Below are 26,010 nucleotides of genomic sequence, written 5' to 3'. Positions count from 1 at the left end.
GTACAACATCCTGCTCTTCTAAATTCTACCAAGTTAGTGAATTCTTTCTACATCCACAATTTTGTTGTCAAGAACAAAAGTCTATGATTATTTGCTATTACTTTATTTGCAACCATGAAATAAGGAAACACAATACAGAAATAAACACAAAAAACACCGAACACCAAGAACAGAAGAAAATCAAGAAAGGCGATACTGTTCAAAGAAAAATACCAGAAAGTTAAAAACATTGAGGCTTTTTTTTTTTTCTTCAAAACTTTTTTTTTTTTTTTTTTTTTTTTAATTCTAGTCCGCTCCATCTGAGCTTTCACAAAAGCATGACATTACACACAAGGTGAAAAAGTCCTTCCAGTTTCTGCCAAAAGACGTTCACGCTCTTTTCTTCGGGCTCTGGATGCTTGCATGCGCAACCTAGACTTTTCTCTTTCGAGCGCTCTTCTTTCTTCAGACATATTGCGCCAGTAGCTACTCCGTGGATTCCTAACTTTATGCCAGCGTTCCTGAGTGTAAAATGGAGCACTTGCATATCCATCAAGTTCCATGCTGTTCTGAAGCTGCTGGACCTGTGGTCCTAACTCTGATACACACCTCTCATAACTCTGGCCCACTGAAACAAAAGCCAAACACAGCTCTACTGACTTGTATTTATAGCTATGCAATGTGAGACACAACCCACTCTGTAAATTATCTCCCCCAATCCCAAAAATCATTTTTCAAAAACATATTTACTTCTTTTATTTCATAAGCACATGTACAACCAATCATAATGCAGACTTAACCACTTATTGTGTTTCCACATACTTGTCCTCCAGAAATAAAATATATTTACAGGCGTGGAAGAAACGGAAAAACAAAAATTGCAACAATGGAGAAACTATGTTGTGCCCTCTGATTTTTATCTTTTTATTTCTGCTCTGGTAGAACTCTACAAAGAGTGTGTGTATGTCTGTTGTGCGTGTGTGTGTGTGAGTGCGCACGGAAGCGTGTGTGTGTGTGTGTGCATTTGTACATCTACATTTCTGCTTTTCTCCTTTATTTTCATGCTTGCTACTTTCACTTTTCCTGGTTGCCTCATGAATACCCCATCATGAACTCGACTGAAGAAGTACAATGTACATAAATGTCTATGCCTTCACTAAGTCTAACTGCACTCTGAAAAGGTGTACCCGGAACAAAAACAGAGAGCTCAAAAAATTATTTGCTTCCTTGGCAAAATCTTGATCAGCAAACTGTGAAGCCCACACTATCATCTGGGTTACAAGAAATCCTCTGTCAAATGCAGCACAGGCATCAACTAAGGCAAGTTGTCCGAGCAGTGACATTTGGTGCAACTGATCTGGTGTTCAGCAGCCATCCAATAATTACAATTGTTCCAGACGGAATGGCTGAAGCAGAAACCACTCAACAACAACTGGCACTATACTAGAGTTAAAAATGAAGAGCAATGACTGGAAAAACTCCATCAGCAGCCCAGCTCAAAACTGCACAACTTACCCATCCATGTTTTAATCTAATATAAAGAAGTCAAAAGTCAACAATCCAAACCCTCCTGTCAGGATGCACTGGGATACCTTTCCATTGGTGATAAACCTTAAAACAATCCGTGCCTCGACATAATCCTGGTTTTTCTGGGCAAACAGCACAGTGCAGGCGACTGTCTTTTCTCAGTCCTTTTTTCTTGCAGACAAAGCACCTCTTCTGAGTATTGGTCTTGGTGCCTTTAGGCGGAAGGCGCTGCATATAGTGCAATGTGTGCCCTGGCACTGGCATTGACGAACTGCGGCTCCGTTCAGGTGCAAAACTGTCCTCACTGTCAACCACTTCAGATTTCACCACTGGGATGGCGCTTGTCTCTCTCCCTGAATTGGGACAAACATGATGTCAAACCACTGAACTCCAGTGACTAGTAATATGTTTTAATCAATGTGTATTTCTGTGCTTCCAAACTCTATCCAAAACGAAAACGTGTCTGGATGTGGAACTAGTACAAAGTGAATATCAATATTCTTGTTAAACTATGCATTAAACAAGAGAGGCAATGCCTTCGAGACTGACATGTAGTAATTTCTTACTTGCCCACAGGAATAATGTATTAGAAAAAATAGACCAGACCTCATCTCTTTTCTACCTACAGCTTTTCCTATTATCATTGTATGCTATGCTGTCATTTTGACACTTAACGTATCACCATGAAATTCACTGGGATCACACTATCACAACGGCAAGCCACGACACCAAGTCTGATGAAAATTGGATGTATTTTAAGATATACTACATCATCACCAAAATAATTACCCTGACGTTTCACCTCTCAACCTATTCACCTCATCATAATAGTAATACAGGGTTTACTGAGATGATTTTATGTCATACCTACCATTCTACCAAGTTTGGTTCCCCTACAACATAGTAAATGCAACTGCCAATAAAAATTTCACCATGACCACACACACACACACACACACACACACACACACACACACACCACAAACCGAGTGATTACATGAACTCACTTTAAGCATGCACTTTAAGCAGCGTCAAACTCAGTGCAAATGACACTGACAGCAGAGAAAAAATCAATTGAAAAAAAAAAAAAAATCAGAAAAACAAACCATTAATATTCCTCCCTGAGTACTTCAACTAGGTGGAGGAGAAAAACAAGACCATCCCCTCTCCCATTCCCATACACCTTCCACCAACTGTACCTTTAAGATTCTCAGCTATACTCTTGTGTACATGCGCCGCGGCAGAGATGGTTAGGTGTTTGGACTTCTGATCCAGTGTTCACCAGTGATAAAGATTCAATGCCCAGTTTCAACCTGGTGTCGTGTCCTTAGGAAAGGCACTTTACTCTGATTTTCCTCACTCCACCCACGTTTGAATGGCTACCGGACTTTGGTTGGGAAAGGTTAAAATGTGGAAAGAGAGGATTGGGCCCAGCTCTTCTGATGCTGAGTCCTAGACACAGTGGATATGATTTCACTGCCCACGATGGCCGATGTGGGACCTTTAAACTTTTAACCTTATTATGTACATGTTTTCCAACAAATATGCATTTATTGTGTCTTTCTGTAGTTATTGCCCGGTTGATAACGGTGGTACTGGGTATGGTGGCTGTGCTTCTTGAGGAAAATGGTGTTCAACAACAATCTACAATTAAATTTCAGTAATAAATGTTATTGATTCGCAATGTAGGCTATGAAGGATCATATCATAATCAAAAATTGGTTTATATCATTCTGCCACAGATTTTCAAAGAGAATTCTGCTGCTAAACAAAATCAGCCACATTTTCTGTAACTTTTCGGTCTTCATATTCTCTATCGGGGCTGCCACTTCCAATAGGCAACAAATCTTGGGGGTCCCCGGGACTCTTGAAAACAAATCTCTAGTGGGTCCTATAGTTACCTTCAGAGGACCACTCTATGCTGCACTTCAGTGCATTCTAATCAAATCTGCATTGCTACACACATAAAGGTAGGCACACCTTCTGATCATAACAGTCTAGGTTTCTGGGCCAAGCAAACACACCAGACCATTCCAACACCAGAATGATGCTCCCAAACAGAATTTTCACTCTTTTATGTTTTCATTCCACAAAGTTTTAGAATGTTTTAAGGACCCGCTCTGCTCAATGATCATGCAGTATGTCCATTCCATTTTCACAATTTTTTTCATGTATTTTGTGAAATCAAATTTTCTAAAGTCATACAATCCCAAGAGGAAAAAATCCAAATTGAGTGGCGACTGACATCCTGCCTACTTGTAAGCTCAGTCTTAGTGAGGTGACAGCCCTCAACTGACAAGCTCACCTGCCAGCAGCAGTCAAATGCTTAAAAAAACTAGAGCAGCTCTACAACAAACTACTCTACCACCCAGTGTCAGCACTTAACTAAATGCATTTCTGACTCTCACACAGCAATAATTTTCAAATGCTCTGATGACTCCCATTAAGTCACCTATAAATAGATTCCATGAATGTTGACACTATCCCTGCTTGTATTTGATACCTTGAATTCACAGCAAAACTCTGCCAAAGAATACGTACGAAATGTTTCATGGCATCAACACAAAACCACTTAAACATTGCTTTCCCATTTACACTGTTTCCAGTGTACACCATTAGCTCACTGAGTGATCAATAGAAGAAACAAGCATTGAAGATATCTGTGTGTGTGTGTGTGTGTGTGTGTGCGCGCGCGTCTGTCTGTCTGTCTGTGGTAAGAGAGAGAACAGTGTGTTTCACCAGTTCAAGCGTGACAAGCATAACTCATTAACTGATCAGTCAGAACAGCAAAGCCTCTACGTAACCTTCCTGGTCAAGAAAAGAGAAACTACTCATAATTGGTCAGGGACATATTTAACATTGGGAACACAGTTCTCAAAGTTTCAAGGAAACTTTCTGTGAATAGAAAGTAAAGAATACTGAATAACTTAAAGATACCAAACCTTAGTGGACATACACCCAAAATGGTGAACAGGAGCCAGTAACATGGAATTAAAACCCACAAGGGACTGAAAGTACTAAATCCAAAATTTTCAATTTATCTAGAAAATAAATAAATTTATGATCTAAAAGTAAAAGTGGAAATATGTATCAAAAACTTGTCCCAGTTCCACCTATACCTCCAAGACCAATATCTTAAAAACAGACTTAAACAGAGAAGGCTGTGGAAGTGGGGGCCGGGGGCAATGAACGCAAAGTTCTCCAATCAGTGCTCTATAAGACAACTGTTCCTTTAACTCTCTCCATACGAACGGCAAAAGAGACGACACTAACAGCGTTTCACACCAATTACCATCATCAAAATATTGCAAGCGGAAGGCTCTTATACTGAAGAGGTGAATGTTGACAAAGAATACCACAATTCTGACAACGGAAGCTAAAGGTTGGGTCATTCAGACACCCACTGGACATCCGAGGGGTCTGTGTAGAGGAGAAGAGAGGACTGGCCATACAGAGTGAGTTATAAGGGAGGTCAGCCAGCATGGCAGAGCAAGCGACATCTGTTTCACTCTAGACCAGCTCTAGGCTTTGCTTCTTGCTCTTGGCTGCCAGCGAGAGAGAGAAGCGTTTTCCTGTTTCAGTAAAGAAAAATCCATCCTGAGCCTGGACCTCTTTCATATTGGGATCACGGCTCTCAAAGACTCATGTGTATGAGTATATTGTGAATAGCAAGTTCAGAATTTTAAACAAAATAACTGTGAGATCAAAAACTTACGTAAACCCACTACGGCTATACATGAGGTCATCCAGTCTGGTGTGTCCACATCAAAATAAAAAGATTTTTTAAAAGATATTACTACTGTTTTCAAGATACATTGCTGAAATTCTTTCTTGAAACTTGAACTGAAGCAAATATACCAAGGTTTTAAATGTGACTTGTCTCTCAGATTTTTTTTTTTACAAGTGAAAACAAAATGATTTTTTCTTTTTTTGAAAGTTACTTAAAAAAACATATATATATATATAATACTGTGTGTGTGTGCGCGCGCGCGCGCGCATGCATGCGTGCATGTGTGCTTGTGTATGCATATGAGAGAGACACACACAGAGAGATAGAGAAAATGTACCATGTCAACAATTCACATGTCAATCAACAGTCAAAAATCAAACCCCTTGCAAACCTGAACACTGTTGCAGAAACTTCTTTAGAAAAAATCAAAGTGTTACAGTTTCAGCCTTACTTAATTAAGTGAAACACTACATGAATGGATTCCTCATGTTAACTGCACAGCCAAACTGATATGAAGTTTTATTTTCAGAACTCTGACTGTACACAGCACAGGAAACATTTTTCGTTAACCCACTCTGGGTCACTTTAGAAATGTTGCTTCTGTATACCTACCTCTTCAGTGTCATTTAAAGAAAGGAAAGTACATGGGGACAGGAAAGACCCTTGTGTTAACTGATCTGAATCACCGTTTCTGTGCATTGCTTAAATCAAGCACACTGATTTTGCTGCATTAAAATCATCTACGAAATGCAGTCTTTGGCTTCAACTTCTCTTACTGAGATAATTGAAATAGAGACAAGAATCTCTGGTTTATGCTGAATAAAAATGTTTACTGAAATTGTGATTCTTGGTTATATTTGATGATTATATTAAAATCTGAACAGCAACAGACAAATCTCTCTGAAATAGAGACAAGAATCTCCGGTTTATGCTGAACAAAAATGTTAACTGAAATTGTGATTCTTGGTTATACTTCATGAATATATCAAAATCTGAACAACAACAGACAAATCTACCTGCCCTTTTTCATGCTGTCATCCTCTCCTATTTCACTGTCAAGTATAATTATGAGTGCTTCTCATGACTATTGAAATCTTTCAAATAGGTAATTCAACTCATTTTTGCGCAACCAAGCACAACATTCTATTCTATGGAATAATTTTCTAACAGAAGCAATACACCCAACACCAAAAGTATAAACTTCAAATATTATCTTCTATCATTTCAAACCAAAAACTAAAAAGAAATCAAAAGGGGGGGCATGGGAGATTGGAGAAGAAAAGAAACCTTAATCTGTCCAGCATTTACAAATACTTGAATGATCTGAGCTGAAAGCTGCATGCTGGAGTCGATGGCGTCTTTTTCACCACATCTGTCACAGGGATCGACAACAAGGAGTATCCCATACGTTTGTGATAACTGACAAAACAGTCCCTGGTGCAGCAGAAGGCAGGCTGCCCTGGGCACACGGGGCAAAAGAAAGGGCTCACTTTACTGAACCCTTCCTCTCTGCACGTTTTACAAGGCTGGAGAAGAAGAGCTGCCTTGGAGCCTCGGAGTGGAGAGGGGAGGTTCTTGCCCATGCCCAACTCCTTGGGAATCCTCTGAAGGTAGTGTTTCTGCTTACAGGGATGACTGTGGCCCTGTGGGTTGGTGGCAACACTAGTGGGGGTCTCAGGCCTATCACCACTGACAGAGGGAACCGTGTCCACCTCACCTGTACCATTAAAGCAAACAATGCTGTCAACTTACCCTTCTTGTCCAGATGTCTGAATTTTGTCTACTTATTACAGAGCCTCATTACAATGCTAGTGATTAACAACAGTGCCTTATGCTAGTGAAAAATCAGATTTTCTGATTTGTAAAAACAGAAATTGTAAAGACACACAGCAGTTAGTGATACCCCAAACAGCATGCATGCATGTGTCCATGAGTGCAGACACAACCTCATCTTTTGTACCATCTCAATATTTCTCTCCCACCATTCACCCTTGTACACACAGCCACACCCAGCCTCACCCTGATGCAGTCTAAATGCCAGCAGTCCACAGTGAGCTATCAACGCTAGGTCACACTTAAGCTTCCCAATAGAAGACCTGTTATGATTCAATGTATGCAAGAGCGCTACCTGCTTCTCCCTCCACTGGTAACAGCAACTGCCAGCCAGCTGCAGAAAGAGTGAGCAAAACATCCCTCTCAAGTCAAGATTATCATTATATCAATCAAATAATACCAAAACTTGCAGCACTGAATATCCTGACAAACTCACCACAGGCACGAGAGTTGAGGGGGAATCAAAACAAATTTAACCATTCAGTCAGAGTGAAAGTCTTAGAATCTGAGACAAATTTTCCTTATTTCGATGAGGATGAAAATGGAGGTATTTCCATGTGTGACTCCATGACAAGACCATAGTCTCTTAGTCTTAATCCGTTTCATAACACATCCTAGCATTCACCACACACGCAAAAATGGTAGAAATGGCCCACATAATTTCCAGTCTGTTAGTGTTACCATTTGTCAAGCAGTGAACTTCCTGAACAGTTTTAGGCAACTTCAATGACCCACATTCAAAACCCACATTCCTAACCAACAAAGCATAATGTAATAGCAGGACTTATTACAACTGAAAGCCAGGTTTGTTACTTCACCAACTCTTGATTTTCATACCACTGGTGACTTGAAATATTACCCAAGTATACATTCTACTTAAAAGGAACATTGTTAATTTCAGAGCTGCAGTATCTGTGCTCTTTATTTTCAGTTTAACGACTTCTCTTTTACGAAGTCCTTTAAGTAATTTCCTGTAACTGTATTTAGAGGGGTTTTTTTTTTTGTTTGGGGGTTTTTTTTCTTCCAAATTTCACCCACATTTTTACCCTCATTTGCCCAGTTTCTCCCAACCCTCCATTCATCCACATCTCCCACCCCTTCTAACCGATAATACTCAGATGTATTCATAAATACTTTAACAAAATGTCTTCAATCACCGATATGTGTGACGGGACATACAAAATTCCTCCTAGAGTAAAAACGACTTTTAATGTGCTCAGCTCCCTGTCAATTCAAACATGGATTGTCATTTATGGATTACTGTCACTTATCACTGTTACTCAAAAATGCAGGCCTAATTCAAAACTGTTGATTTTATCAACAAGGTAAACCAACTGTTGAACAAAAACAATAAAATAAATTAAAATAACTACATACATATACATGTATCAATAATAATATAACCATCTCAAGAAAAAATTGATCCAATATCAAATTCAATTCATATCAACTCTACTGACCTAATGATGGTTTGAAAAAGGAATTTCAACCGACGGATGAAAACAGCTTAACACATTGTTAAGCGGACTCTTGTCCGAGGCCCACAGTTTGAGGCATTTCTTGCGAATTCCAATAGTTAAACACTGAGTGGAAGTCAGAGAAACATGTCCCTTTCTTGCAAAATCCAGGCTGCCTTGCACAACCCGCACAGTAGAAACGGCTTTTCCGCAGTAAACCCTTGTGTTTGCACACAATGCAAGGTTTCTGGGGCCAAGGTGTCTTTCCAGTTCTTGGGATGGTTTGTAGATGATGAGTCTCCTCAAACTGATTCCCTTGCGCAGTCAGTGCAGCTGTTACAGAGGAGGGGAGCAATCCTCTAATTTCCCCAGTCTGGATGTAACCTGTGGTGGCAGAGAGGAAAGGCATCGTGTTCAGCACCATCCACAGAGATCCCGCTATCACAGCCTCTGTCTTCCCATCTCTAGTCTTTGTTGGGTCTTTCTCAGTTCATGAGAACTGCCCAGTTCTTACTCAGTCTGACAGAAATTTAGGATCATCTGTTCACTGTTAACTTTATGTGGGCTTTAGCGTTAACCATAGGAATGAAAAACTCATTCTTTGCATAGAAAAATAATGTCAGCATACTATCTAAAATTGCAATGTTAAACCAACCTGCTGCATGAAAAAGTAAGCAAGTACTTTCTACATGACCACAAGACAGTAACATCAGATACTGTTTGAAACAATGAATACAAGATTATGACCTCATAAAGAATAAGCATCTTAACAAACTGTCTCCGGCTAAACTCAACACATCTGATCAAGGAGGCACATAATGTCAGAGACTAAAGTTGGCCTGTGAACAGATGAGAGAACACAAGTTCACCAGCAGATTTTTTTTTCTTGTGTGTGTGTGTGTGTGTATTTGGTGTTTAACTGCTTAGGATGTTCATTCAAATTTCAAGCTTCAGCTTTTGATGCTGAATATAGTAAATCATATCATAACAAGTAACTTCTAAATAAAAACAGTACTGATTAGGTTTGAACTGTTTCCAATTGTTTTGCTTCATTGTTTATGTATACATAAAACTGTCATTACCAGTATTTATTATCATTGTAAATTACTGCTATACTAGCAATGGGTGGAGAATCACATTCATAAAATCAAGTCAATGAGAGACTGGGAGACAGTGACAGACATAATCTCATAAAGAGATTCAGAAACAAAGTAAGAGGGGCGGCTGGATAGGGAGTGGGCAGGAAACAGCACAATGTTTTTTAATCCAATAAGTAGATCAGACGTTCAAGAAACACATTTCAAATTTAACCAGCTGACTGACAGAAAAAAAAAAGTTTATTACTATTATTCGTATTAAGCTGTCCAGCCTATTTAGCACTGGAACTTAACAGCAGAATGACAAAGAGGTCTGGTCTCTATCCAAAAAAAATAAATAAATGAATAAATAAATAAAATAAGAATTAAAACAACAATAAAATTCCAACCCCACTAATTACGAACACACTCTACTTTCATGTCCTCCTTGTCCTGTTTTCAAATTTACAACTTCTTGCCAATATATGATGAATAACATTACCTCACAGATCATAACATTACCTTCAATCTCATTACCCCTCTTCGTTTCCCTCAAAGACAACCACACTACACTGACATGAACCTGTTTCCTGATATCAGCTGACCCTCTTTTCCCTCAACTGGGAAACTCCTTCAAAATGTCCATGGCATGATCAATTACATACACTCTGTAACCCTGATGAGGACCATCATGATCAGAATCAGGCATGGTCTGATCTTCCATCCAAAGATGAATAACTGACATCCTTCTATAGAAAAACATCCAGAATGTGAAATTCTGAACATTCCTTTTTTTTTTTTTTTTTTTTGGACAGCTGTGACTCATCTTTGGATTGCATCCATTCAATTTTTTTTCTCTTCCACATTTCACTGGCATTACCCACACACAACTCATCTTTTTTCTTCTCCCTTACACTGTGAAGAGTCACTGGAGTGCCACTGAAAAATATTCAGTGCCAAAGTAAAAAAAAATATTCAGAAATGTCCAGTGTCAGCATGTCTGGAACAAATGACAGTTCAAAAACAGTAAGCGGGTAGGGGAACTAGTGCAAGAAATACTTAAAGGCAGATAGAGATACAGATGTATGTGTGTGTGTGGTGCCGAGTGAGGAAAATAAGGGCATTGTATTGTATTGTATTGTGCTGTGCTGTGCTGTGCTGTGCTGTGCTGTGCTGTGCTGTGCTATATTCTATTGTATTGTATAAATCTGTTGTCACAACAGATTTTTATGAGAAATTCAGGCAGCTCTACCCAATTGTTGCTACAGTGAAAGTGCCACCTTTTTTTTTTCCTACCTGCACGCCACGGTCGCCACCTTTTTTTTTTTTTCCTGCCTGCAAGTGCTTTTGTTTTCCTATCAATTTTCAACAAAAAAATTTGGACAGGGAAAACCCTTTTGCTGCCATGGGTTGTTTCATGTGCACTAAATGTATGCTGCACACAGCACCTCAGTTTATCATCTCATCCGACTTGCGTCCCGGCCACCACTCCAGCCCATGGTGGGGGAGAAAATACTGATGACGACCGTGGGATTCAATTCAGTGTGCTCAGATTCTCTCGCTTGCTACCATTGAGAATTTAAATGGAAAAAAATGTAAGTGAACGGCTGAAATGTTTTTGAGTCAAATTATCAAAAGCAAGTGGTGAATATGAAGCCCTCCCATCTGACATGCATCACCAATACTGAAGAGGTCCAGATTTCTTGCCAGACTGATACAAGTAAACAACTTATTTTGGAAACAGAAAGACAGGTAAAGAGTGTATGTTTACCAGTACCATTTGAATGGATAGAGGCTGAATGGATGTGTTTGAAGAGGGAAGTTCGGACAGGATCTCAGGGAGATGGAAATCCCAAAGAGAAGAACAAAATGAATTAAGACAATGATTTTTCAATTTGATGTTTTGCTGTCTGAGATATTGGTGGAAATGTAAATTAAGGTATGTTTTAAAAACATACAAACACTGCACTTTAACATTCCACACTGGGTTTTATGGTACATGTGATAACTAACAAAATCTACTTTTTTTTTTTTTTTTTTTTTTTTTTTTGCTTTTTTGAACACAACTCACAAGTATGAAACCAGTCTGGTGCACATTTTTACTGATCCTCTGAAGTGTCGACAGAAACTAAATTATTTCCCCTCCCTTTTTTTTACAACAAATTACACCCAGAAAGAGTCAGAAAGTACAGCAGACAGGATCACAGCATATGTCTGTAACAGCAGGCATTTGGCACCTCACAGTTCAAATCAAATCATAATGCTTACAGGCCAGTATCCATTTCAGAGCTGAATACCAGTCAGTTCTTAAAAGCAATCAAAGACTGGCCAAAATGCAGAGACTGACAATATAATTATGAACTTTCCTCTCCACTTTGTTCTCAAACAAATACCAATAAATTCAACAGGAAAACGATCAGCAACACTTTTCATTGCTTTTACTTCCTATATGAGACTGAAGCTGCTGCTGACTTTTTCATTTAACAAACTTTAAAATTAAAGAAAAATAACATCCTGCACAGACTGCAGTAGTATCATTTTTAAACCCGAGTATTAATTCATTCAAGATTCTACAGGATTTATCTTTTTAACTGGCAGAATGAAAGTTGATATGGTTTACTATCAGCTTGTATGGAAATATACTATCATTAGTTTTAGGTTTGTCATGTGAAAAATCCAGTCGCCTGCAAGTTTCAGCGGATAAATCAATGTACACATCAGCCTTCAAGGTGGAGACATGCTATTTTTTTTAAAAACATTTTAAGTGATAAATGATGCAGGTGTACCACTACCAGTATAAAAGCATGTGACTGTGCCAGTCAGAATAAAGAAAACTGAAAATAATTTTTTGCTCAGAAAAATTCAAACTTATCAAAGGTACATGATCAAGTTCACTCTAACTGAAGACAAAGGTACATAATCTGAAACCATTGCCACTTAGTGCTTCCTGTCAGCTTGCATAATTATCTACAATATCTAAAAAATATATCAAGATTTAAAATTTAAAAAAATTTAAAAAAAGGGTACAAAATGGTTTGCTGTCCAGTTTCACTCTGATCAAATTGTGCTCCACATCAAAGGGCAGTCACTCGAAGAAAAGCATGGCTGCAATGCCAAAGTACTCAATTCCTGATGGGTTCTTCTGTCTGGGAGTACACCAAAATGACAGGCCTGTCAGAAATGTTGGAAGCTGCAAACAGATGCCATAACCCCACAAGTTTGTGTTGATGACAGATTCCAAGAATTTCTTTCTTGAGCATACTATCAATGCCATCAGGACTCATCACGCTGAGGCTTGAGACCTGACTAGCTGAACCATTAGCAATCATTCATTGCAAGCACTGCAGCAACCATTCCCTCAAATTTCTTGATCTGCTGCAATCCTCATACCTCTGACAAAACACTACCTGTTCCACGCCACTTCTACAATTCAGCAGCACATCGCAATACGCTGCCACTCATTGCAGTAGACCTACTTGTAAACTGCATGTGGTCAGAAACTGTACAGAAAACAAACCTGACAGTACTGTCTTGACTCATATCCACTGAAATTAGCAATGGCATGATAGCTTGAATGATCTTTCATCTTATTCCTTCCGTAGGCTCTGCCACTTTCAGAATTTCTCTGATGGTCTATTTAGGAAGAATTTCTTTTTTCTGGACGTAAGTTCTTGTGTTCTTTTTCGTTGCAAGGCTTTATATATGTGTACCTAGAGAAAAAGAAGAAAAATCTTATTCTCCAAATGTTCATGAATCATGTTTTCATCATCCTCAAAATTAATCTAACACGTAGCAAGCAGATTAAACTGTGATTAATCTAAAACAAGAAGCAATAAACGCTTGACACTTTCTAATTAAAAGTCAACTAGAAGATAATAATAAAAAAAATTGGCACTGATACTCGTCATCATGGGAATTAAATAAATATAAAAAATTTTTATTCTTGGTTTATCTCTATTTTCTGTCTGTTGCCTGGTGACAAGGTTCATCTGTTCTGACATACTGATCATAAAAAGCCAATCAATACTAATGCAGATGTCTTTCGTTTTGTGATGCCTTTAAAGATAGGACATGAATTAAGCGAGCACTCACCTTCCCTCCTGTTGAGTGCCATTTTCAGTCTGCAGCAAGTCATTTTCAGAATGTGGCAGTCGAACCGGAAATACGTGACCAGGAGAGTCAGTCAAATAAAATTCGGACTCAGCAGAAAGCAGCAGTTCAAAAACAAACTTTTGTTTGGTTGCAGACAGAACATAAAAATGGCATATGAAGTACCATAAATCCACACTACATTTTTTTCCATCTAGGCAGTATATTGAATTTTGAAAAATAACATTTTTGCAAGCTATAGAAGAATCCAACAGAAAGGTTAAAAGGTGGTACACATCTGACGCAAATTCAGACACGTATCGAATCAAAACAAAAATCAGTACTGAATACGAGGTCATCAGCAGGGACTGTGTACATTCACGGCAAAAGTGACACAGCAAACAACACCCCAGTTAAAAGCACCTTTCTGTACTGTTTTACTTTTTGTGAATACAACAAATCAAAAGATGTTTGTTTCAAACAATTCACTAAAAGCATGAAAAACTTATTCTGGTTTTCATGTGTCTTTATCACGAGGCAGACCTGCCTACCTGTACCAACAGCATGAATTGTAAGAAGTCAATACACCTTCTCTTCCTATGGTGATAATTTTCTTTGCTCAATCCTCTTATGTTTGTTAAAGTTCACTGGCTCAGGTTACTTTTAGACTCTTTTGCAGGTGATCCAGACCATCCTTCTTTGTTTCACAGCAGCCAACATCTTTTGCAATGAAACTGAAGACATACATACAGTGTTCACATTTTCTGACTTTGTGTGCCAGGCTGTGACTGAGTGAGTCTGAGGGCAGCGGGATTATGAACTGAGTATCTTTGGCTGATGCGAACACTTATTCTCCTTCTCCTGAACTTCTGGGAAAGTAGGTACCAGGTTGCCAATGTCAATGCGCTAACATCAATATGACAATGTTAAGTAACTTTATTCAGGCTAGGTTGCATGTTCTTTAATATGTTTGATCACCCAGAGCAATTGTGTATTTGTGGTTCTTCTTTCTGATCCACAACATTCACAGCAGTTTTTATTTTTCCAACACTAAACTTTAAAGAAATGCACAAGCCTTGAATCTGAATATCTTCATATTTTGACTTTTGGTGAGCTGTCTGTCATTCTACACCAACACAATAAAAACTGAATAATTCAATTTTCATTCAAGTCACTGTGTATAGTCCAACCAATCACACAGGACCACAGGACTGAAAACACCTTACGTTTTTGTTTTTAATTCAAAAGACAACCTGCAAAATGACACACGAAAGCGCCTCAACCTTTAAAGCCATTGGTGTTGACTATTCTGTTGATTTTCTCACCAGAGCAGTAAAAAAAAAAAAATTGAGGTAACTTAAAACAATTATAAAATTGTAAATCATACAGTTATATATCCAAAAAAAAGTCATTAAATAATCATTCTTTTTTAATTCTTAATATTTAAAAATACATACAACCCAAAACTATTTTCACTTCCCAAGTGTGAAAAAAAAAACCATAACTACAGCACCTGACTACCAAGTCCAGAGACAGAAATAAAAATGTACAAGACTTTCTGGGGTAACAAAAAAAAACTGGAGGAAACAGGAGAAATTTCTGGCAAATTATTTCAAAGGTGGGATACTGCACTATAAATTCATAAGTGAAAGAGCCACCAGCATAACCAAGGGAGACAAATTCTATCTCCCTCTTATCTTGAGCTTGTGATTATTTCACTTACTATTTGGTCACTCAGAAGAGTGGAACTTTTATTAAAAAAAAAAAAAAGAATAAATAAATAAATAAAATATGATAAAATTAAAAACATAATGTCCAAAGTCTGAGACAAACTAGATATAAAATGACACAACTCATTTAGTACAAGAACCCATCCCTGTAATGTGTATTTTATGAGATCCTGCTACACAGGATACAGCTGGTGTATTTTCCAGGTCTTGTTCCACAGCCTTTTTTTTCTTTTTTTGCTTTTTTTCTTTTTTCAAACTTGTACCAATACCCGCTTCACACCTTTTTTTTTTTTTTGTTTGTTTTTTGTTGTTGTACTCATTTTTCTTTCATATACTGCCCAATCTACACTAGTTATTTCACTATATATTTCACTTTTCAGTGGAATGTCCAGATTCTGTCACACAGCACATTTTGGCTCATTCCATCCCAGCAGTTTATGTCCCTTGTTATTCATTTCAAGCCACTCCACTTCTTTAGAAATTATAATAAAATAATACTATTAACAATAAATCACCAAAACTATTAGTTCTTTACTTTGTCATATACTTTAATACATACACCAGCTGTCTTGCATACTAATCATTAATAAGATTTACATGAACTCTGTTCACTTGGTCATAGACTCATAATGTGTCAGCTCAGAAAGAGTAGGTGAAGCATTTAAATACAGACACAACAGCAAAATCTCCCTTTTTCATTTTCCATCAAATTCATGGATAGCAATTCCTGCATGCATTTTTTTCTACTTAAATCAATGAATGGATTGAGCTTTTTGTTTACTTCATATTAACAGAGAGCAGACGGCTGCTTTGGCAACCAATTTTCAGGAGCAGAGCACAGCGCACATTTAGTTACATTTAGACAATTCCATAACCCATTAGTTTTGTTGTGGTTTATCTGGTCTGTAAGTTCAACGAGCCTATCTAGATCTTTTGCATGGCAGTGGGTCAGACACTGGCATAAAGATTGAAAAAAAAAAAAAAAAAAAAATCACCCATTCAACCACCAAACAGGGATTAAATAATGTCCTTTCCAAAAGGATGTCTGCCACTCTTACTTAAATTAAACCTACTGCATGCTTTGTGTGACAACCATCACACTGGGGAAGTCACACACATCCCCACCCATACCCACTTTGTTCAATAAAGTGATAATGTGGAAAGAAGATTTAAGTGATGTATCATGCATGCACTCACAGAGTGACAGACACACACGCACAAACACACACACACACATATTTTCATACACAGACAATGATACCAGAGACAAAAGACATAAATGTACACTTATCATCTGTAAACAGATTGGACCTTCTGACACCAAATTTTTTTTTTTTTTTTTTTTTTTTTTTTTTTAATAAAAAAAATGGCGAACAGCTGTGCTGGCTTCTTCAACAGTCAAGCAATAATCATAAGTTAAATTAAAATGCGTCCATGAAAAGCAGACGAACAAGTCTAATCCTCCAACTAATCTTTTTTCTTTCTTTTTTCACCACTGTAATCTTCAGAATAACCAATTATATGATTATTTCGTTTAAAAAAAAATATAAAAAATGGCCAGAGTCTGTATGAATTTTGTCTACTATTGTTTGAAACTGCTTTGACCTTTAACATCAATAATTTTTTTTTTTAGTAAAAAAAAAAAAAAAAAGCCTCTATAATCACTATACTGCTAACACAAGGAAAACATGCACACAGTTTCAGTACTTTCACAATGTTTTGAACTGAACCTGCTTAAAATTTCAATAAGTCTAACATATCACAGACATAATCACTCTTGTCAGTTTCTGTGCATCAGACAAAAATACAGCATATATGGTGGAAAGGCTTCTGAATCATGAATGCCTCGTCTGATACAAGTTAATAGCCAAAATGTTTATAAATTATACTTTCTGAATGCACTTTCCCTTAGAAAAACAAATTCAGATTAAATGAAATGGAAAACAAAGTAAAACTACATTTGTCAGTGTACAATGTAATAATTATTGACAAATGAAGACTTTTATTCAGACAATGCACATCACTTATGATGATGTCATATGGTGAACTTGAAACTTAAGATCCTGATGAAAGATCCACTTCAATTTTGCAATTTGTCACTACCAACCATGTAATTCATTAATTTGATAGAACAGTAAGAAGCCTCACAACCAGCTGCAGACAAAACATACACAAACACAATGGAAAATAATCTTTAAAAAAAATTTTTCTTAAATCAACGAGAGAATTGGTTGAAAACTGAGCCAAAAATGATAGGTCTTTACTATAACAAATAATGCGTCCAGGAATACTTAATCCAATACACAATGTGTACTACCATGAGTATTGCTTAATAATATTGTTTGTGAATCCTTGGAAACTGCTAAGCAAACATATCCCAGTGATGTGTTACTGATTCCTTCTGGCTTTCTCCATCTGTACAAGAATTATCAAGACAACTATATCTGTGTTCAGAGAATGGCTAAAAAAAAAACAAAAAAAACATCAAATAAACACACACAATCATTACTAACCGTTGTTGCACTGCTCTAAACGAAGTCCTCCAATTCTATTCAGCATTACTATCCCAGTGTCCCTTGTAAAAAGCTTCTGACAATAGTGCAGAGAAATCGCAACAATGTTTCAAGTACCTTTTGCCTGTACTCAATGTGCTTCCGCAAATTGTGTGAGCAGATTATGACCAAATGATTTGGTCAAACAGACCTGTTTGTGTTTATGTTGCTCACACCTTTTTAATACAAGTTCGAGTATCATTATCAACCGCTGCATACCATGTTGATCACTACATTTCTTTTGTTTGTGATGAGAGAAAGTGTTTGCATTCTGTCTTGTCTATGATGACTGCTGAAGTACCATATTCCAGAATGAAAAATTCCATGGAATCTGCAAACAGTTCAAGGTTGACAAACTTCCAAGGAAACCAAACATACTTGTATCTTTCTTTCTTTTTCTTTTTAAGTAAGCAATCCTTGTTATTTAAAAGACAGACAAAACAGAAAACAGGAAAGCGAACAACAATTCTGTAATGTCTGATGCACAAAGAACTGACTGTCTAAAAGAACAAGAGAAAGCAAATGAATACTCACTTCCACTTGTAGAAGCTAGTGACTGTGGATCTGATAAGAGTGGACCAGGAGCTGATGAAGATGCGGAGGATGAAGACATTCCAGAGTTGGCGTGCATCATGACAGGGAAAGGCTGCTGCTGCATTTGTCCTCCATCGCCACTGGCAACGAGATTTGTGCCTTCCACTTGACCCACTCGGTCTAGACTTTCCATTACGACATTGCTGAAGTCTGGTGTCTGTACATCTGGAAAAGAAACATTGAACACACACACGTGCACGCAAGCACACACACACACACACGATCTATCATTTATATTTTACTTTTGTTTTCAGTGTTCCTATTCTACAGTGTCACCTGGTGACCACATTAAGTATCATTCCAGAAAATTTACCTTTCTTGTTACGTCTTTTTCTACTGTAAGTGGTTCCATCGAACAGTATACTGCATGCCATGTTTTAAACAATGAATTTGAGAGTTTGCATGCATGCATGTCAAAAGTATAAATCAAATACATGTGTCATGTACAAAGTGGGTGACAAGCAACATATTTAGATTTGAAAATACAATTTAACTAGAAAAACAAAGACTACTCTGCCTTTTTAACCTTTATTCCATAGTTCTAATGCAAACTGTACAAAAGTAAACTAGGTTTGCCATGTTGAACACTGCAAAACTTTAATGATAAATAGATAAATAAACAAACAAACAAATAAGTAAATAAATAAACACATAAATAAAATAAACACATAAATAAACAAAATGAACTATCATAGGCTGGGAGGAAAGGCATACAGGAAATTACCTCTAGTTTAAAATTAAATCAAACTTCCATTTTCTTAACCACGAAACCATAAAATCTGATTTGTGATCATCTCTTTCTTATTCAATTATTTTTATACTCAATAATAACAAGCAGAATAAACAAAAGCATCAATGCTCACATCTGTAAGTGAATAAACTAAACAGATACATTTAATAGGTTAATTAATCATGTTTCTCCATCACCAAAACTGATTTCTTTTGAAATCTACATACACTTTAAGCATAGATCTCCAGTCTCATTACTCAGGGATGTAAGAGGGAGTGAATCAAAAAGAGCACTGAAGCCAAAGGGGGTGGGTGGAGGTATGATGGAAAGGTGATACCTCAATAGGGGTCTACGAAGCCCCACTGAAGACAACAACAACAAAAAAGAAGAAGAAAAAAAAAAAGAAATACCAATCCCAATAACAGTGCAGGAATCACCAATGTTGCATTGTTCTTCAGGGGTAATGTTACCTTTTTTTTTAATGGCATATAAGCACATAAAAGAAAGATCAGTGTTTCCTATACGCCTTAAATCTGGTATTAAACAAAACATTTTCTGCTCATAATGGAGATGAATCTTTAGTACCTGGGCTATAGATCCCTGATCTAAATTACAGATATATACAAACTTCAGCCATCACCCAATTATTCACTGAAATAATTTCAGTAGACACACAAAAAAGCATTCAGTCAAATGCTGCGGTTCTGTTGCAAAAGTGACAAATGTGAACGTGTGTGTGTGCGTGCGTTTGTGTCTTTTTGTGTCTGTGTGGGGTGGGGGTGTCTATGCACACACATATACCAGTGTCTATGTCTGTGTGTGTGTGTGCCTCTGTGTGTGTGTGTGTGTGTGTTTCCCCGCCATGGGAACATCAAACACTCCTGAGGATATTAATCCTTTTTTTTGTTTGTTTGTTGTTGTTTTATTCAAAGCATGTTTGTTGGTTGGTTTTAATTCAAAGCATGCTAGATTTCATCAAAATGACTCAGAACTGATTGTCAGCCAGATCAAAGCAACATCAAAGCACAAGAGCTGATTCCATCAACACAGAACAGACTAGAAACGGGCCTTTTATTATCAAGACAGATGAAAAGAGAGTGGCATTTTTTCTTTGTCGTCAAATGCATTGGCAGCAGCATCACAACAGCCATTGTCAGCGTCATCATACTTAAGTTTCAGCCGCTCCCCCCCCCCCCCCCTCCCTTTCTCTCTGGATTTGCACAGATCTGAGGAATGGCCTCTGGAGCTTTTCTGTGGCACACCCAACTGAAAACCTTTTTCTTTTTTCTTTTTTTGTGAAACAGAAAAGCGTTTATCTGTATCTGTCTGGCCCTCAGTCTCACATCCCTGAATACTACATAGATAATCACTGATTCACTGCATTTATGCCTATGTTGCTCACACATCCCTTTATCCTACACAATCTCTGATTCACTGTTTCAGTATCGGTCTCTGCAAGTCAATACAAAACCAAAATAATCAGCAATAATCATCATCTAAAAAAAATCTATCTAAATAGAAAAATATAACAAACATCATCAAATAGCGCATATCAGTATCTGAATGTATCTATAAAGACAAGCCCCAATCACCTTGCCCAGCAGCCATGTGTGAAGAACTGTTCCCAAAAAAGACAGCTGGTTCATCCTCTGGCTCCTCTTTGATCTCTATCACTTCAAAATTCTGGTCTTGTTCAGGATTGCAATCACTCTGACGACTTCTTTTAGCTGCTGGGGATGAAGACCTGTGTGACTGGGGCTGTGAGGGTGCATTTCTCCGTCGTCTATCCAAGGATTCTTGAGATTGACACATATTTTGTCTGTGTTCTTGTTTCACCAACACAGAGTCACTGGTATCAACAAAGCTGCCTGTATGAGAGGACACACTGTTTTCACCATAATGGCTACGTCTGTGTGAATGACTGTCTGATTTTGATGAGGTATTATGCACTTCTGATGAGGATGATCTGAAAGTAGAGTCTCCTTCATCTCCTTGAGACACACCTGCTGACTGTTTCTGACGATTACGGCTGGAACTGTCACTCTTTGATGGAGGCTGAGAGTGATAACTGTGACTAGCAAACAATGTTGAACCTTCACTGACCGATTTGCTGACTTCCTCTGTTAATACATAGTCAAGTTTCACAGAACGATCGATGTTCAAATGAATATGGCCTATGACTTCAATGCTGGAGGAGAAATCAATGTAGCCATTGCAAAGTGCTTGGATAGACTTCACCAAGGAAGAAACGAATCGAGAAGCCTTGTCCCCATCCATCTTAATGTTCACAAGATCACCAGTCTTCTTTACTGCACACAACAGCAAACAACACATTAATTCACAGTATCATTCATTCGCTGTATGCATGTGTATTAATTTGGTCATGTAGTGGCATACTTAACCTTCGCTGGCTGTCGCTTTTGACTACACACGGAAGCTCATGTGGGTCGTCCACGACCCATACCGGAGTTGCTTTTGACTACACACAGAAGCTCATGTGGGTTGTCCATGACCCATACCTTTAAAGAGACAAAAACCTGTATATTCCTCCAAAGCTTGTGTGGGTCGTGCATGACCCATACTTTGTAAAGAGACAAAAACCTGTATATTCCTCCAAAGCTTATAACAAAATATAGAAAAGGAAAACATATCATAACAACTAATTACACACACATGCGCTCGCACACGCACGCGCAGACTCACACAAACACATACACTCGGAAGAAACACATGCTCATGCATTCACACACACGCACATACACACACACACACATACATACACTCACACACACACACACAAACACAGAACACCACATGCACATACATACAAACCCTACTTATGCACACATAGATAGATAGACAGATAGAGAGAGAGAGAGACTGAGACAGAGAGACGACAGACAGACAGCGAAACAGAAAGAGAGAGATGACTCATAGCATCCTATACACGCACAATCAAAGATATTCAGTCACACCGGTGCATGCTGTTAGAGAAAGGGATGGAAGGGGGTTATAGCTGAAGACAGGTGAAAGCAACGGGGCAGGGAGGGGGGGCGGGGGGGTAGTGGGAGAGTAGTGGGGTAGTGAGGCTATTGAAAGTAAAACTTTATTTTCCTGCACTAATTGCAAATTAAACCTTCTGAAATCACTATTAAAAAGGTATGGGTCATGCATGAACCACACAAACTTTTGAGGGGTGACCACGTTTTTTCCTCTTTAAAAAGCATGGGTCATGCACAACCCACACAAGCGTCCGTGTGTAGTTAAAACGCCACCTTTAATTACTCATTTCATTAACTAAGTAATGAATTTTTTTCATTTTTTGGCAAAAGTTGGCCTTTTAGGTGCAGGAAGCATTTCTGAAATTTCATAGAAAAATATTAAGAACTGGCTGAGATATTTGTGTTTTTGTACCCTTCTGGGTCGTGTATGAGTCTGACCCACGATAGCCAGCGAAGGTTAAGCAGATTAACAAAAGACTGCAACAGACTCAAACATGCACTTGAACAACACAGGAGCCCCAGTGCATCACATTCTGTCACAGTCACAATAAAACTTCAGAAAAGTTTGGGTTTTTTTTTATTTTATTTAAACGTCAAATGTGCAAGCATATCTGTCACACAGGCCTACACACACACATGCACACACACATTTGTGCATGCACACACATTTCATCTTGTCTTCTATAAATAGAAAAAAAACAAGCATACAGAATGGGAAAAAAATATTACTCTTAAAAACAGAAGTGAATAGGACACTGCTTTAGTCAATTAGTGCTGTTGCTTAGCAGATCATCATGCAACTCTCTCTCTCTCTCAGGATGTAAGGATAGGGGGATGGGGGGAGGGCAGGAAAATGAGTGATCGAGAGATATGCATGATATGCATATTATATGTGCCGATGGCCAAAGTACATTAAACCATTCCGAATCCGAATCCTAATCCAAATCTGAGTCTCTCTCTCTCTCTCAATGAAATGTTGTGGTCATGACACTGGTCCCGTCCCCCTTATTTTCAGTATTTTTGTGTCTCATTTGTATGTACCTCCTTTGCAAACAGACCGGTGGCTCTCTGAGCTCTATGAAGTGTCACTCGTGCACCACACAGAGAAACTGTTCACCAGATTCCTCTAGGATGGTTGTGTGTCAAAGCCTGTGTTTCTGCAAATGGTTTCCCTGTCCATTGTGCAGTGTTGTCCGCCCATCATTTTTTTTTTCTGTCTTCCCATAGTTCCTTGGATGATTGTCGTGGCAAGGTCATTTGATCTTGTTACATGGCCATATCAGTGTAGCATCACGCTACATGACATTTTAATCACTGATTTGAGACACTGACCTTTACTTTTCAAAGGCTTCATGTTCTGTCCATGGTTAATCACAGAGCTAAGTTTGAGAATATTACATGAAATTCAATTACTCTTTACTTTTTTTTTTATGCCTTGTTGTGACCTTGAACTTTAACCCCTGGCCTGAAGTGCATGTTTTTTGTTCACCCTGTGAAGATAATTGTAAGACAAAGAGATGTAGCAAACATGGTACACCTGTCTACAAAAAAGAAAATTCTAAATAATCAATGTATCTACCCCACTGATACTGAACCAAACAACATAAACACCACAATGTGTGATTCAAGACTTCCAAGTTCAGCTTAGTTCACTGCACTTGTACTATATGGGAGGAAGGTGGCAGCATGGTTAAGGTGCTCATCTGCCAATACAGAGTCCATTTGGGCATGGGTTCGAATCCTGCTCTCACCCTTTCTCTTAAGTTAGACTGGAAAATCGAACTGAGCATCTAGTTGTTTAGATGAGGCAACAAACCGAGGTCCCTGTGCAGCACACACTTGGTCGGTTGGTGCACTGAAAAAGAACCCATGGCAACAAGGGTTGTCATCTGGCAAAATTCTGTGGTACTGAGAAATCCACTTGGATGGGTACACAAATATTAAATGTATGCACTCAATGCCTGACAAAGCGTGTTGGGTTATGCTGTTGGTCAGGGATCAGCATGCAGATGTGGTGTTGTGCATGTGGATTTGTTCGAATGCAGTGACACCTCCTTGATAGTCAGAAAGTGTAAGTTACACAGTGTAACTGTAAGTGTTGTGGAACATACAACTGCGGTATTTTACACTATTACAGAAACATGGCAGCCACTAATGTACAGTTCTATGCAGTCACTTCACACACACACAGACACACACACACACACACACACACTAATACAGTAGTAATAGAACACAAATGCAAAGTACTACTCGAGTCGGTTCACCGCACCCATGGTGCACACAACACTGAAGGCGAAAACAGGCTGAATAACATCCTCGCACGTAAGGCAGATCTGAGCGATCGGTGCGATTGTTAATGTTATATATGCTTCCAGCTCGAGGTAAAGTGCTATTCTAGCATCCTAAATTCAGAAATCTATTTCACCCGACGCAACATTCTTACTCAATATTATCACTCAATGACGTGTGTGACGCAAGCAATGCAAACAGAGCCATCTCATTTCCCCTTTCGAAGCCTCTTACCTGTAACAGTAGCTTGAAAACATGAATGGAAAGCTGTTTTGTGATTGGTTGTGGGTAATGTCGCATTGGTTGTGCAATATTGCGACATAAAACACAAACACGAACAGGACTGTCCTCAAAATATATTAATTGCGTTCCGCGGAAATCTTTGTTCTACACCGTGTACGAATATGGCGGCGAGCGATAAGCCATCCCAGAATGCATTTCGCTTCATGTGCTCAGTGAGAAAAATATGCCCAGGACAGATTTGCTACATGGGATTTTTTTTTGCAAATAATTTTGCCACAACCCGAAGGACACATGACCACAAACGCCTTTCGTGGTTAATATCACCATAAATAGATTTGCGCACCAATTTCACCGTTATATTTCAGATTTGGTCAGGTTTTCTTGAGTCTTTTTTTTTTCAGCATATGAATAAATTTAATTGAATAAATTTTGTTTTCTAAAGGTAATTAATAAAGTTGGCAAGACAGTACTCTATTCCATCCAGTCTGTTTGCACATTTTATCCTGGTAAGAACACCTGAAAATGTGTCATGGACATCCGCATGTCCTCTGAAAGTAACTATTCTCCATGACCACATAGCATATCCACAGCAATTGTCTCCAGAATGCTTACGTCACAATACATTTGAGTGTCATCATCTCAGTCTTGACTGGGGTTCTTTTATCATGAACATCAACACGGTGCTAATCCACTAATGGGATTTTTGCAGCGCAGGCTGAGAGGAGAGCATATAGGCTCAGTAACAGCAAGGTCATATTGTTCAATACTTGGGTCTTAGTTTAGTGAGGGTTTCATTGCTCAAGGGAATGGTGTACTCGGTACATGGATCCCAAAATACATGTGTAGGTTCCTGACATTCCAAGAACGGACTCTGCAGTATTGCTTGCATGGTCTGTTCTGGTATACTGCCTCCCAGTGTAGCCAAACATCAATAGCTCATTGTTGACAGCCAGCACACTGAGACTGTGGCAGACAAACCTGGGTGTGGTGGTGTACAACAGATTCATGAATATTGCGGGAGTTGTGCCACTGAAGTGGCGTGGATGTTAGGTCAACAACAACAAAACAAAAAGAATGTTTGTAAAGATGCTTTCTTACTGCAGCTGATTGAAACATTCCTGTACCCAGAGGTTTTCCAAGGTAAGTAAAGTTGTCAGCCTAAGACAGACTTTTGTC

General features: G+C 38.4%; 2 protein-coding genes across 14 annotated transcripts in view; one reads left to right on the top strand and one right to left on the bottom strand.

The window, feature by feature from the left end:
* LOC143293889 (uncharacterized) overlaps positions 1-25,000 on the bottom strand; it is a 49,322-nt gene extending 24,322 nt beyond the window's left edge. For 8 of the 13 annotated variants that reach the window (XR_013056816.1, XM_076605226.1, XM_076605227.1 and 5 more), the window contains exons 1-3: positions 24,826-25,000; positions 20,890-21,606; positions 18,508-18,732 (exon numbers count right to left, since the gene is read on the bottom strand). Coding sequence is in view for 11 of the 13 variants with exons in the window: in XM_076605226.1 (XP_076461341.1) it covers positions 18,508-18,732; positions 20,890-21,606; positions 24,826-24,913 (1,030 nt within the window). In the remaining 2 variants the exon portion in view is untranslated. Of the gene's footprint in view, positions 1-257; positions 1,860-6,550; positions 6,954-8,529; positions 8,911-18,507; positions 18,733-20,889; positions 21,607-24,552; positions 24,666-24,825 lie in introns of those variants that run through there. The other 5 variants (XM_076605231.1, XR_013056815.1, XM_076605233.1 and 2 more) reach the window with 5 other exon arrangements.
* Positions 25,001-25,950: 950 nt separating this feature from the next.
* Positions 25,951-26,010, top strand: part of LOC143293885 (uncharacterized) — a 47,353-nt gene continuing 47,293 nt past the window's right edge. The window contains exon 1 of the mRNA XM_076605223.1: positions 25,951-25,974. The gene's annotated coding sequence lies outside the window, so the exon portion shown is untranslated. The remainder of the gene's footprint in view (positions 25,975-26,010) is intronic.

This window comes from Babylonia areolata, chromosome 19 (assembly GCF_041734735.1).
Source record: "Babylonia areolata isolate BAREFJ2019XMU chromosome 19, ASM4173473v1, whole genome shotgun sequence".
In the NCBI taxonomy this organism is placed as follows: Eukaryota; Metazoa; Mollusca; class Gastropoda; order Neogastropoda; family Buccinidae; genus Babylonia; species Babylonia areolata.
Note: the sequence above shows the minus strand (reverse complement) of the source record. Positions and strands in the feature narration are given on the sequence as shown.